At 35.7% G+C, this 15,537-nt stretch overlaps 1 protein-coding gene across 1 annotated transcript in view; it reads left to right on the top strand.

Moving 5' to 3' along the window:
• LOC136035014 (intermembrane lipid transfer protein VPS13C-like) overlaps positions 1-15,537 on the top strand; it is a 186,927-nt gene that overhangs the window by 16,759 nt on the left and 154,631 nt on the right. Inside the window, exons 3-5 of the mRNA XM_065716595.1 lie at positions 1,083-1,259; positions 4,819-4,912; positions 8,700-8,826. Of these exons, the coding sequence (XP_065572667.1) occupies positions 1,083-1,259; positions 4,819-4,912; positions 8,700-8,826 (398 nt within the window). The remainder of the gene's footprint in view (positions 1-1,082; positions 1,260-4,818; positions 4,913-8,699; positions 8,827-15,537) is intronic.

Raw genomic sequence — 15,537 nt, 5'->3', positions numbered from 1 at the left:
TTTGCCCCTCCAACTCCCCCACTGTCACTGGATCTGGTCGGGATTTAAAATAAGAGTTCTAAAGCACAAGATCCTTCTAAATATCAAATTTCATTAAGATCTGATCCCCCGTTGGTAAGTTACAAATACCTCTCTAATTAAAATACTATTTTCTAATTTTTTCGAATCACTCCCCCCCCCCAACTCCACTAAAGAGAGCGAATACGGTCCGGTTATATCAGTGACTTATCTTCGACTTGTGCTTATTCTTCCCACCCAGTTTCATCCTGATCTCTCCGCTTTCAGCGCTTTCCACGATTTCCGGTCCTCCCCCCAAATGACACTGGATCTGGTCGAGATTTGAAATAAGAGATCTGAGTTACCAGGTCCTTCTAAATATAAAACTTCATAAAGATCCGATCATTTCTTCGTAAGTTAAAAATACGTCATTTTGACGTTGTAACGAATCTCTAGTTTGTTTCTCTAGTCTTTTCTTGGTTAGTATTTCTTGAACATTAGTAAACTGCGAGTCAAACTATATTTATGTAGAGCCAAATCATGTTTTTGTTTGCTGGTAACTGGCAAATTACCTTACATAAATCATTATCGTTAGTTTTGGGCGTTTTTAGGGGTAGTAATTTGGTGGTACACTGAGGACATCTACTTTGGGACAATTTAAAATTTTATTTATTGGGACAATTAAAATCCTACTGATACTTGTGCAATATTATTCAAATGAGAGTTGTATATTTTCTAAATCTTTAAAGGGTGCTTTAACTCTATTGACTGTGGATTGATCTCTCGTTGGTAACACGGTGCCCAGGGCTTGATACGAGCTTTTGTGGGGTTTGGAAGTGCATGGAGACTATTGCTGCGCATTATAATCCAAATAACTAAACAGAAGGAAGAAGATAAAAAAGATCTAGTGTGTGTAGTTTAGAAGGGTTTGAATTTTAGTTGAATGTAATTCCGACTATATTTATATAAAACTAAGATTAACTTTTAGGTACTGGTAACTAGTATATTACCTTAATTGTCCCGTCACTACTTAGCGGGTCTTCTTAGCGGTAAGTTATCAATTTAATGGATTTTAATGTTTTCAGGCTCCCTTCATATCGATTTTCCATTGACAAATATTTGGTCAGGAAAATGGAAGCTGTATATATCTGACGTCAATTTGTTGATCGAACCCTCGAAAATATACGAAAATGTTTCAGAAAATTTTGACGAAGAGCAGCTGAAAAAGAAGCTAAAGGAAATCAAACTAAAAGAAACAATAGGTAACTAAAGATTTCATCTTATTTATTTCTTGCATTCTTTTTACTTTTGTGGTGGAAAACACTGGTAATATTAATAATGTCCTTATGTGGACACTGGTCTGAATCTTATGTGGATTGGAGATGAGGGACTGGGATAGAGTATATTTCTAAAGAAAAGGATTATTTTTGATTTTCCCTTATAGTGTTTACCCAAACATATTTTTTCCAGGTTTTAATGATTAAAAGGGCATCTTTTTCCCCACCATTCTGGGTTGAATGGGCGCTTCTAGACGATCTCAAAGATGTTCCTTTGAGAACTATCTGGTTGTGAGAATTACTCTACCTTCCCCGTGTGTACAGACATGATCCCAGTGATGATCACGTTGGTATTTGTGGAGAAGAGGTTTGTTTGAGAATTATAGGAAATATGTCTGATTTGACTTCTTTTAATTCTGTATTTCCTTAGCTTAACGATGAGCCTATAATCGTATGTCAAGATCTAAATACGTGTCCCCTCCAGCAAAATGTACTTGTCGGTACGGTCGGTTCTACTTAACGTGGCTGTTGTAAGAAAATGTGTCAGTATGAAAAAAGAACAGGCTAGGTCATGTGTTCCTCGTAATGTTTGTCGTAAATAATTTATAAGACCACAGTGGGTGTGCATGACAAATAAAAAAATTGTGAAGAACAAAAAACGAGGATATTTCCAACTGTGACAAAAACTGCCCGGAAATATCTTCGTTTTTTCTTTCTCACATTTTTTCAATTTGTCATGCAGTCAGTATGCTGTGCATACTTTCGCAAAGTATTGGAAGACATCAATTATTCTCCCATTCTACAAGAAAGCTGATGAATTGAGTGCAAAAATTAGCTAGGACTAAGTCTAATTAGCATTGCGGTAAAAAATTTTGGGATTATTCTCCTTAACCTCTTCAAGGGGGCAAGAGAGAAAAGAACTTGTGAAAACCAAGCGGGTTTCCGTCCTGGTAGAGGCTGCTCTACCAATATTTTTACACTCCGCCTCATTATCCAGCAATTTGAAAGGTATAATTTGCCCCTGATCCTAATATTTCTGTGCTTTGTTGCCGTCTTTGACTCCGATCACTCGCCAAAAACTTTCAAAATTCTAGAAAATGACAGAATGCCCCTGAAATTTGTCGAGTTGCTTCAAGCATACTACAAGGGGTCAGTCAGCTGAGTTCGAGTTTACGGAGATTTCTGGGATTTCTGGCTCAGTTTGGAGTAAAATAGGGCTTCGTCCGGTCTCCGACTCTGTTTATCTACACTATTCATTGGGTGCTTGAGAACGCAATATCTTCTCATCTAGGAATTCAGATTGGATAAAACCTTTCACTTAAAGACCTTGACTAGTCTGACAATGTCGAAATCCTCTCAAGCCCAGAGAAAGTCCAAACTATGTTTGATTATTTGGTGTCTTGGGCAGATCACATTGGCTTGAAAGTCAGTAGAGGGAAGACAAAAACTTATGGCAATAGATCTCACTAAGACCCTAAAGGTCCAAACCGGCGTTGCTGATCTCCTTTTCGTGGCCCTTCAGGCAGGAAGTGCAATTGGGGGCTGGGAGCCAGCCATCCCGTGCTTTTGCACACCTTCCTGCTTGCCTTCCCTAGATTTCTCATGGTATCCATTTAAAGCTGGGTCGACTCTGGCTGAGCTTACAGAGTCAGGCCAGTGACCACCGTCCCAAACCAAATAACTGACTGCGTCAAGGATCGAACTAATGCCCCCTGGACAAAGAATTCTCAAACTAGCGTCCCAACCACTTAGCCAGAACGACTTAGTCCTCTTTCACTGACTGTAAATGAAGTAGAGCTGCATCAGTTAGATAGTTTCATATACCTTGGCTCCCAGCTTCGTACTGATAGATCTTCAGATGTCGGTATTCAACAGCAACTGCAGAAAGCACTGATGGTCCTTGTTTAACTCAGAAAACCTTTGTGGAACTGGTATAAAATCGGTGCATGCACTGAAGTTCGAGTCTGCCTGGTTTTGTTTCGAACAATCCTTCTTTATGGATGCGAAACTTGGTCAGTGAAGTGACTACATGAAAAGGCACTGAAATTGTAAGCAAGCAGAGTCATTGCTTACAACCGAGTGATTGCATATTAAACGTGGATTATTATGCAATCAAGCTGCAATGCGTCAGTTGTAAGCAAGCAGAATGATTGCTTACACCTGAGTGATTGCATATTAAACGTGGATTATTATGCAATCAAGCTGCAATGCGTCAGTTGTAAGCAAGCAGAATGATTGCTTACACCTGAGTGATTGCATATTAAACGTGGATTAATATGCAATCAAGCTGCAATGCGTCAGTTGTAAGCAAGCAAAGTGATTGCTTACACCTGAGTGATTGCATATTAAACGTGGATTATTATGCAATCAAGCTGCAATGCGTCAGTTGTAAGCAAGCAGAGTGATTGCTTACACCTGAGTGATTGCATATTAAACGTGGATTAATATGCAATCAAGCTGCAATGCGTCATTTGTAAGAAATCAGAGTGATTGCTTACACCTGAGTGATTGCATATTAAACGTGGATTAATATGCAATCAAGCTGCAATGCGTCATTTGTAAGCAAGCAGAGTGATTGCTTACAACTGAGTGATTGCATATTAAACGTGGATTAATATGCAATCAAGCTGCAATGCGTCAGTTGTAAGCAAGCAGAGTGATTGCTTACACCTGAGTGATTGCATAGTAAACGTGGATACACGGCAAATGTGTGGTATCAAGAGATGCGTTGCCATCACGATCAAGGAGTGTCGACTAAAATGTTTGAGCAATGTCTTATGGGGGCCACCAGAGTGCTTATCTCGCCGAATCCTTCTAGCTGAGCCCCTCAGGTCATGGAAGAGACGCCATGGAGGACAGCAGAAAAACCGGTGAATTTTGGTTAAAGCAAGTCTTGATTCTGTTGGGGGGTGAGTGTTCAGATAGTTCGGTCACTTTCAAAGCAACTGGCAGCAGGTCGCAATCCATGAGGTCTCGAAGATCCTTGATGAAACGCCTGATTCTCGCCCCAAGTACAGATTAGTAAGTTCAGCCTGTATGATATTAGAAATTATGTAAAATACAAAGCTTTTAGTTTTTGAAACAGTCTTTGCAAGCAAAATGCCTGGACTAGTTGCAAATAAAATTTCGATGATCAGAATAAGTTTGCTTCTTTTAGAAATTGACGTTTACTAATTCAGAAATTGACGTTGAACTAAATTTTCTAATTTAATTTATGAACTCTAATTACAGGTCAACATCATAGTCAAAGATAAAAAGACTAGAAACAGAACCACATGAAAAGTCAAATATGAAATGACGCTTGTAAGATGTATAGAAAACAGTTTTCTGTATAATATTTAGACTATGTTGGATTTTGGCCTAGTAGACCTTCGGTGGGTGGATTTTCCAAACTCCCATTGACACTATCATTTTATATAAGTTATTTTTTATTGTATTCATTCGTTATTTATGTTATTTTCAAATTACTATAGTAATTTGAGCGCATTTTAATCATTTATAATGAACAAGAAGGCCTTCAACTCATGTGTGTTCTTTTTTGCAGCTATTCAAAACAACGACGATTCAACGCTAACCGAGAGACTATTTGCCAAGGTTCTGGAGAATTTGGACATTACGATTAGAGACTTGCACATCAGGTCTGTATGGTGGTTATACATCTTTATTTATGTAGTTATAAGTGTTTTTTTTTTTTTTTTTTTTTTATCAAAAGTTTTTTATGAAAAAGTACCTATAAAAGCATACGAATAATATGTTTTAAGTGCTTAAACACAAAGTGTTTTTTTTTTTATTTCAGGAACACATTTGCAGGAGAATCAAATTTTTCCGACTTGGAGTAATTTTAATTGCAGAAACCTTACTTCTGTAATTGATTCAGAACTGTGTAATTGATTCAGAACAGTATCCAGGCCGTGGTTCCTTGGGCCTATAATTGGGGATAAGGAGATTAGACGAAAAAATAAATTAACGTTGGGATAGTAGCTTGCGAATTCCGGTATCACAAATAATCCAGAGGGTGAAGTTAATGTTTTGATAGAGTTTTCCTGAACATAAGGAGCTCCTTCTTTTACTTGTAAAATATGTCAATTTAATAACTTTTTAGCTCTTGGCATCATAATTTGGTTCCAAGGTGATAATCCAGTTGGTGAAAATAATGTCTTGATAGAGTTTTCCTGAATAAAAGGAGCTCCTTCTTTTCCTTGCGAACTGTGTTAATTCAATCAATATTTAGCTCTTGAAATTTTAATTTGGTTCCGAGGTGCAGGTCTCTGAAGATTTTCTTACCAGCTTTCTTTTGGCACTTTACGTTTGTAGTTCTTGGCGGGATGGAGGTTCGGGGTAGTACGTCACCACGATTTATTCCCATCTTTGTTCAATTTATATTATTCACTCCTAATATGACCATTTTTAGCAATTAATTTTCCTATCGGTACTCTTTTAGTGTTGAGTTATAACCATATCATCGTCTGCATCACTGATTTGCATCACTACATCACTACATCTGCATCACTACACTGATTTGTGTGAGCATCGAAATTAGGAATCATTATCCCAAACTTTAGAAATCTTTAAAATACCTAGGACATTAAAATTAAAACATTTTTTTTCTCACTGAACCCTGTTTAGGTCTTACCATATCTGAAACCGTATTTTTTTGAAATAATGAAGTTTTTACGGCACTACTATATTTTCATCAGTGTTGTCACGTTGAACCATGGAGGTAAACGAGCGAAACTAATTAATTAAGTTTGACAATTTAATTCACTGGAAGCTACACTTTCTTAAGCAATTCGGTGTCGTAGATTCTTAGCATTTTTTGCTGATTTTTCATACATTTTTTTTTTTACTGTGTTGCCCACTACTATCAAAAACTGCATAACTGAAAGTAGAGGTATTTTTAATTAAAAGTAGAATCTTGATTTTTACATCATTTTCTAGTGCGCATATGGATTCAACTTAATACAGTTCACATGTAAGTTTCAAGCTCAACAATTCAAACAATCATGTTTCATTTTCACGGTCCACGGTTCCTTAAATTGTTTGGGTAAAAAAAATCCGCTACTCGGGAATTCATATCCCGAGTAGACCTACATGGCATCGAATATTCAGCTTTAGTTTTCTTCCTGATTCTCTCGGACGCCGTTGAATCGCGCATCAAATGCTGAACTCCGCCATCTATTTTCTCCTTTTCTTAAATCGTTTTAAATTCACGTTTCTTAAATGTCACTTTTGTATTCTATTTGCCAGCTATTCACTATTAAATATACTTTATATTGGACGCTTGGTGAAAGGCTATTTGCCAAGGCTCTTAAAAAATTAGACATCGCGGTTGTAAATATAGACATCTTGTCTGCACGGCTATAAATTTGATTTGCTTTTAAATCGGAACATACTTTAAGAGTATGGGTAATTTTACTATCCAGTTGTTTTACGAAAACTTTTTTAGAAGTTAAATGAGAAGTTTTCTGAAAATGTAATTAAAATAAAATCTAAGCGATTGTTTTGGCTATATGAATAATCTAATGCAAGAAATAGACGAAAGAAAAAAAAAATGTAAAATATGACAAAAAATATTTAATAAAATAATGATGAAAATAATGATGAAATAATGAAAGCAAAAATTCTACAAGTTTAGCTGAGATTGTGAAAAAAGATTAGTGCTTCACGACATACAGTCATATTAAATGTTTTAACAGTTGCTTATTGCAATGCTTGCTTTTTTGGCAGCTAACCTTGTATGTTACACATTGGCTTTGATTGATCTTATTTTGTTTTATATTGCTTTAAATGATTCTGTATCAAAAAACAAGAAAAGGGCTCGAATATTCCAAATTTTTAAATGAAAAACTAGTAACAGACTTTTGTAATGAAGAAATATATTGAATAAATAGAATCCAAAAATATTGGCAAATTGTGGCGTGTGGCATGTGACAGTTAATTAATTTTTATTGATTTTTTCGACTCTTGTGCCAGAAACAAGAATATCTTTTTTCTTTTTTTTTTAAGGAACAGCTAGTTATGTTTTCTGATGTTTTTAGGCATGAAAGAATTAGCTGCTTAATTTCAGAGAATAATATATTCCCATGTGATCCATTTATATGTGCCTTAAGAATGCTTAAGTATTCTTAAGGCTATTGTTAAACATTATTTTTAAACAATCATTGATTATAAATCATTTCACAATAGCTTGTTAAGAAAGAGTTATGTTGTTAACAGTCAGTTATGTTTAAAAAAAAAAAAGTTTCCTAAACTGCGAACTTCTTTTCAATGTGTTTCTCTAATTTCTGGAATGACCTATCAGAAGAGTCTGTCTTTGCTACCTCCGCAAAATTATAGCCTATAAGCAGGGGGCCAGTTGACTGACCTGTAAGGGAGGGTAAAGATTTTTTTTTAATGAACACGAAAAAAGAATTTAATTTTAAAAATGTTGGTGAGTTATTTTTTTCAATGAAGTTGCCAACAAAAGGTGTTTCTCAAAATCTAAACAGCGGCGATTGCCCTCCCTTATTGGTAGTCTTACCTGCAAAAGATGTTTGGAAAAAAATATGGAACAATAAATCGTGCAATTACAACTAGGAAGCCCCATAGCCGACCATGTGTCATATATCATAAATATATCATACTTATCATAACGTATGTTTTGGTATGTTCGTATGAATTCCCAAAACGAAGGGGTGTATCTGACATTTTTCCTGAAAAGAAGCCATATTGCTCTTCTTCAGAGAGTCCTTCAGTGGCTCTTAATCTACGTGTTGTGTTTCTAGCGGCGTGTTTGCCTCATATCAGGTATAAAATATTTGTATTTTTCATACCTAAATTATATGTAAAATATTATTTCTACTTGAAAGGGGGAGTGGGCCGCAGATTTTTGAACATCGCTACTATTTTTTGACTATAAATAGTACCATTGTAATTAAAATTATTCATTTTTGACCCACATTATGCAATAGTATAATACGTGGAGTAACATGAAAAAAAACCAACTAAAACAGAACATCAAATAAAAAATTGAACAAAAATAATCGAATTTGAAAAAAAAATGAAACAAACTAAAGAGAGCAAGAAAAAAAAAATCACCAGCAGCTGAAAAACGGACTATAAATAGTATCATTACAATTAAAATTATTTATTTGCATTGATGTTCTGAAGTATTTATTTTTAGCCAGTCTGAGTTTTATTCTGTTTAGAAATTCTATGTCTTGTGTCTTTTCTATGCTCTCTTTTGTGGATTTTCGAAGTTGACTTTCGAATCATACGTGTAAGAAAAAACTTCTTTCATTAAAATTAAAAATAGCAATTGTTGTAGAAATCACATGTATAATTTTTTTTAGCACATTTTTAAACATTTGAGGCCATTGCTTAATGCGTTATTATTATTCATTTTAATGGTTTTTGTCATGAACTTTATGAAGTACTTATTTTTAGATACGAAGACACTTACACAATTGAAGATCAGCCTTTTACGATTGGTTTGTCGCTAAATGAGATTCGTCTGTCTAGCGCAAGTGTTGATTTGGAAAAGCTTAGAAGTTTAGAAGGACTGTGTAGGAAGGTATGGTTTTCAGGCTAATAAGAGTACCTATAGCCAGAAAAACAGTAGTGGCTAGAATTGACCTTCTTTCAGGGGTCTTCTGTGACATGAAAACACAAAGAAAATGACAACGATATTAAAAAGAAAAAAAGGCAAAAAAAAAAAAATATGTTTAAGAGTATTTTCCCATTTGGGTTAAACTACAGATTTATGATACAAACTGACGAACAAAAATTTTTGCTTTGATTGTAACTTAAAACAAATCTGAAAAATCTAAAAAAAACATGCCATTTCTGAGAAAGTATTAGAGTTTGAAATTTTCTTTTTTCATTAGCAATGTCTAAATTTTCTGTAATCAATGATTCTATGGGGGATGATACATTCTGTCCCCTGCCCAAACCCGAGTTCTCAATATTTACATTGTTTTTTTTTTGAGCAATTTATTATAGATTTTGTATGTTTCGCTAGTCTTTTTTTTCGCGTCTTTATTTTTTTGCTAGCAGTATCGGAGACTGAGCCAACAAACATGTCAAACATGACAATCCAAAAACTTGTCAAAAATGAAAATGAAGAGCAAAGACACGGGCGGTTAAAAGATCTACGAAAACGACAATTAGAGTGTGTCAAAAATGAAAATGAAGAGCAAACACACACGCGGTTAGAAGAAAAGTGACAGCGTGTCGATAATGAAAGTGGAGAGCAAAGACACGCGGTTAGAAGACATGTGGCACCGAGCATTTGAGCGAGTCAAAAATGAAAATGAAGAATGAGTATACACGCGGTTAGGAGAACAGCACCGGCGTATAAAAAATGGAAATGGAGAGGAAAGATATGTTTTTCATAATGACGAAAGACAAGCCGAAGTAAAACGAACTAAACAAATTGAAAATGATCGCGATGATGGGTTTTGGATTTTGACATGGATAAGGTCGTCAGTGCCTACCATACCTTTGAATATATATATAAATATATATATATATATATATATATATATATATATATATATATATATATATATATATATATAATATATATATATACAACGTCACACAAGTGTGACGTTGTTACACTTGTTACACTTACGTGGAAAAATTGAAGATTTTCATGCAAAAGTTTACATTAAATTGCTTAAAGAGCAGAAATACTGGTAATTGCAAAAATATTTGTACATATTATGACAAACGATTACAACAATTCTAAAACCTTAAAAAAGAAAATCAATAGTTTGAAGCTTATAGGAATTATTGTTTGAAATCGGACTTGATTCAATAATGAAATATCTTTGATAAGATTTAGTATGAAAAGACATTAAATTGTGAAAAAAAGCAAAAAACTATTAATTGCAAAAGTATTTTAATTTTAATTAAAAAGTATTTTAGGAAAAGAATATTAGCATGAAAAACTTATCTAGAGATAGACCGAAAAATCGAAAATTTACAAGTGCTATAAATAAGAATTCCTTGGAAGAAAAAGAAGTCTCTGTCCCACGACCTGAATAATTAACAAATCTACAACGTGGACCATCATGTTATACTGGACCAAGGGCAGCTAAAGCAAAGGACATGGGCATTAAATTTACAATGGGTGAAAATCAACAACCTGGAACATCAAATAAGACAAGACCCAAAAAAACAAAAAGTTTCAGGGGATATAAATGATATTCATTGGAAGAAAAAGAAGTTTTTTGTCCCACCACCGGAACAATTAACAAATCTACAGCCCAGACCATCATGTAAGACTAGACCAATAAGGACAGCTAAAGCAAAGGGCATTGGCAAATTGTCTGAAGTAAGGAAAATCCTAAATGAAGAAGAAAGAAAAATTGGGTTAGAAGATAAGCGACAACGAGAATGAAAACGAGTCAAAATTGAAAGTGATAGCGATGAGAATAAAAATGATAATTCTGTGTAACCACCTGAACCATCAAACATGATAAGACCGGGAGAACAGCCGAATTAAATTCACAACGGCTAAAAAACAACAGCCTGGACTATCAAATGAGACAGGACCCCCCCCCCTGCCCCCACCCAAAAAAATTAAGTGTTATAAATGATCATTTGTTGAAAGAAAAAAATTGTCCCACCGCCTGAACAATTAACAAATCTACATTCTGGACCGACTTGTAAAACGAGACCTGTAAGGGCAGCTAAAGCAAAACGTATTGGCAAATTGTCTGAAGTGTAATCTAAACTGAAGAAGGAAGAAAAACGGGGTTTGAAGATAAGCGATAGCGGAGTCAAAACGTGCCAGAACTGAAAATGGTAGTCATGATAATTGGGTTTGGGATTTAACATTGATAAGGTTCACCAATCTTTACCATGCCCTTGTTAAAAAAATTAAGTTTCGGTGATAGATATTTCATAATGACAAAACGACAAGCCGGTGCAAAAGTGAACATTCAACATTTCATAAAAGCTCAAAGCAATGAAATAGCTATAAATAACGATGTTAGAGTCTATAAGGACGTTAGCTAAGAACCTGATACTGCATGACCCTCTTTTAAGAAAATATTTTTTATTTATTTTATTGTTTTTTATTATGTTATTTATATTATGTTTTGAATATCTACAATCTAATTTATGGTCATTTAAAATGTTTAAGGGATTGGCTGATGAAAATGAAGCACAGATAAATGTAATTAGAAAACTAGTGAAAGTGAGAATCACAACCAGCTAAAGAAAAAGGCATGGAATCAACGACAGCGAGAATCACATTGAATTGTAAATGAAATTTTGAACTGTGATTTGTGGTTAGAAACTGGGAAAGAGGTATTTGCTATCTATAACAGCTTAAGAAATTGAATGAGATGATATATGAACATAAACTGCTAAAGCAAAAGGCATGTAAAAAACTTTCTGAGGTATAGATGAAAATGTACAATTAAATCTGCGACTGGAAACAAGGAACAGTGATGTCTGACCACAAAAACGGTCTAAATAGGTTTAGACTTTCAGAAAGAATTCGTATTTTTCACTGGGTGGCTTTATTTAACCGCTGGTGATATCATGATATCAAGAAAAGGCTCAAATTGTGTGTGGTTAGAAGACAAGTGACCATGAGAATACATCTATAGAAGCCTGTGGAGCCCGGCACTATATATATATATATATATATATATACTAGCTGTTGGGGTGGCGCTTCGCGCCACCCCAACACCTAGTTGGTGGGGGCGCTTCGCGCCCCCCCCAAGCCCCCCCGCGCGCGTAAGTCGTTACGCGCCATATTAGTTACGCGCCATATTAGTTACGCGCCATTGTAGTTGTGTCCCTGTGTCCCACCTGTGAATATAGATAGATTTATATATGTGTTTCAAACTACGTAAAAATTGCGAATATACAACATTCTTGGCTTTCCCATTGTCTGTCCATATACAAAGCCGTATGTACTAATAATGACGTCATATGCAAACGTTCTTTTTACAAACAAACAAACATGCATACACACAACTCGTTTTTATATAGATAGATAGATAGATAGATACAATACAAATTAACTACGTAAAACTTGTGAATATACAACAGTCTGTTCCGAAATACAACTAACTTCGTAAAACTTGAGAATATACAACATTCTTCGCTGTCCAATTCTCGCTGCATATAAATAGATTGTCAGGTTTACCGACCCTCGAACATGCAACGTACAATTGTCCATGGGAAAAACAATCAGTATTAAGATCAATACCACATTTTTCTAATGATTGACCTTGAGCTTTGTTAATGGTGATTGCAAATGCTAATCGAATTGGGAATTGCAATCTTTTAAATTGAAAAGGCAGATCTGTTGGAATCATGGGAATGCGAGGAATAAGAACAGCCTCACCCTCAAAAGGCCCTGTCAGGATTGTGGCCTCTATTAGGTTTTCCATTGTTTTTTTTACGGCAAGTCGAGTGCCATTGCAAAGCTTTGGTGGGTTTATGTTACGTAACAATATTATTGGTACGCCTATTTTTAGTTGTAGCACGTGTGGTGGAAACCCTGAAAGATCTATGGAATTTAAAAATTCAGATGGATAATTAACCGCTTCATTTGGTTCCAAAACTGTGTCGACTGACTTGTAAAGGACTGCCTGGTCTTGAATCTTGGTCAAAACAATATTGTTGATTTCGTGGACGTCTATATTCTTGGGTGCGAGAATCGCTCTTTCACTTAGCCATTTATTATTTTTATAATTTTTTAGAATATTCGGAAATATATTTTCAATCAATTCATTTTTGGACGTCACTAAATTACAGAAATCAGCAGGTAGTTGTATACGTCCTGAAATTGAGTCTACTGGGAGCTTTCCGTTTCCCATTGCTAGCAATTGATCTGAAAATGTTTGACCAGAGTCATCGTTTTGCAATCGGACACGCATATTTGTAGTTAATTTTAATGTTTTTACGTGTGCCCATAAATTAGAATTTTTCAGGCAAGCATTCATTTCGTCTGCAGGAGTTGATCTAGGTATTATAGGTAATGTTTGCCTGAAATCTCCTGCAAGCAATATTAATGTGCTGCCAAAGGGTTTCGAATTCCCTCTTAAATCTTTCAAGCATTGATCCAGAGCCTCGAGCGATTTTTTGTGTGCCATTGTGCACTCATCCCAAATAATAAGTTTGCATTGCTGCAATACTTTACCCATCCCAGATGATTTGGAAATATTGCACGTGGGAGTTTCTGTAGAATGCAAGTTCAGAGGCAATTTCAAAGCGGAATGAGCAGGTCTTCCACCAGGCAGCAATGTTGCGGCTATTCCGGACGACGCAATTGCCAACGCTATATCATTTTTAGATCGAATTGATGCCAGAATCAGTTTTATCACAAACGTTTTACCAGTACCTCCTGGCGCATCCAAAAAGAAAATTTCTCCAACGTTGTTATCGACACAATGCATTATCGTATCATAAATGTCTTTTTGTTCCGACGTTAACTTGGAAATGTTATTTTGTACATACGACAATAGATCACTCGTACTGTAACTTTGTTCACGATCCAATTCTACACATGTCGAAACAGCAGCGATACGGTTAGGTGAAGGCATTCCCAAACCCTGAAGAGGTTTGTTTGCCATACTTATGCAAATATCTTCTATAACAACTAAAGTGTAGTTATAAATTTCTGGTGTAAAATCAAAAGTCATGTCTGACGTCTCTAACTGTTTTCGATGAAGTATATCTTCGGACATTTTTGACTTATATTTTTCCCATAACTCTGTAGGAGCTGATGGAGAGCAAGTTGTTAAAATGATGCCAAACAATGCACGAATTTGACTTGGGGTTGACGTTTCGCACGCGTCATTGATGCAGTTATCCCAGTGTTGGTCATTCTCCAATAAATTCAGAGCTTGGCATGCACTACGGTAAGTGTCATGTATAGTACCATTTACAGTCCTCAAATACTCAAAGGATGTCGGACCGGGTACATTCACCAAAAGCAGGCGTAGAAAGAAGCATTCATGTTGATTGGGGTGAACGGTGTAGAGTCTTCCTATCGTGGTATCTTTGAAGATGGTAGGTTGGCCGTCGACTGACTTACCCTGTTTTCGACGTTCAAATACTTTATTTTTAGTATTCCACGTGTAATACGAAGGCACTTCAGTATACAGCAGTTTTTTCGCAAAAGAATCATTTTTGCAAAGCGAAAAAAAAGCTGTTAATGTTGTATCCGGTGGATTCAGGACTCTTTGTTGCACGTTGGTTTCCGTGAAATAAACACGTTGACCATTCTGTAAATGTACCGCTAAGTGAACAACAGCTGGACTACGTTCATGTATCGGAAATGAAAGAATTCGCCAAACAGCTTCATTACTGCTTATGTATCTTCCAGCCTGATATTCTACGATTTCATCGAAATCTTTGATTTCGGACTGCAAGCCAAAAACTGCCATGTCACTGCCTTTGTTGACGTATTTACATATATATTTTATTGCCTTTACGGAGTTACAGTATTCAACGTTTATATGTGCATTAAATGTTTTGGATAATAAAGGGGAATATGGAACAACCCACTGGTTATCTACTTCGATGGTGGTACCGTTACGCTTCTTTATTATTGCTGTTTTACCGCCATCTTCAGTAGATCTTCTTCTATATTGTGGGTAACCATCATTGCCAGTAATTGTTGTGGGTACTAAAAGTCGAGGATATTGCTTTGTGCACCTTCCTTTGGCCATGCATGGTGAATTTCCGTTCAGTGCACCGCAAGGTCCATGTATCATATTTTTTACAATAATATCATGTAACCCCTTATCGACATTTTTATCAGGTATTTCAGCGGAAATCACATCATCAATTTCGTTTGAAGTAATTTTTTTATGTAGCCAGATTAGTATATGTGCGTGTGGCAAACCTCGTTTTTGCCATTCCACTGAGTACATCCAGCATCGCACTGACCCAAACACTTCATGTTTTACAAGGTAGTTTATCAGTGATTTCAACTTTTGCCGGAAGACACGTGCCGTAATGTCATGCCTATGAACCGCCGATTGTCCTTGAAGTAAAAGCTGCAGTATCTCGTCCCAAGATTGATTACATGTAAATGTAATAAATAAATCTGGACGACCATAGAGACGAACATACGCAATAGCATCTTGAGCATATTCATGCATATGACGTGGACTGCCAGCATATGACGAAGGTAAAATTGTTAATCTTCCAACGTTTGTGGTATTACCGTCATTTATAACTGCATCTCGCAAATGAATGTATTGTTCAGAGCGGAGCTTGGTCTGATTCAGGCGGATATATAGCAAAC

Source organism: Artemia franciscana, chromosome 13 (genome assembly GCF_032884065.1).
Source record: "Artemia franciscana chromosome 13, ASM3288406v1, whole genome shotgun sequence".
Classification (NCBI taxonomy): domain Eukaryota; kingdom Metazoa; phylum Arthropoda; class Branchiopoda; order Anostraca; family Artemiidae; genus Artemia; species Artemia franciscana.
The sequence above is the reverse complement of the archived record's forward strand: the minus strand, read 5'-3'. Positions and strand labels throughout refer to the sequence as shown.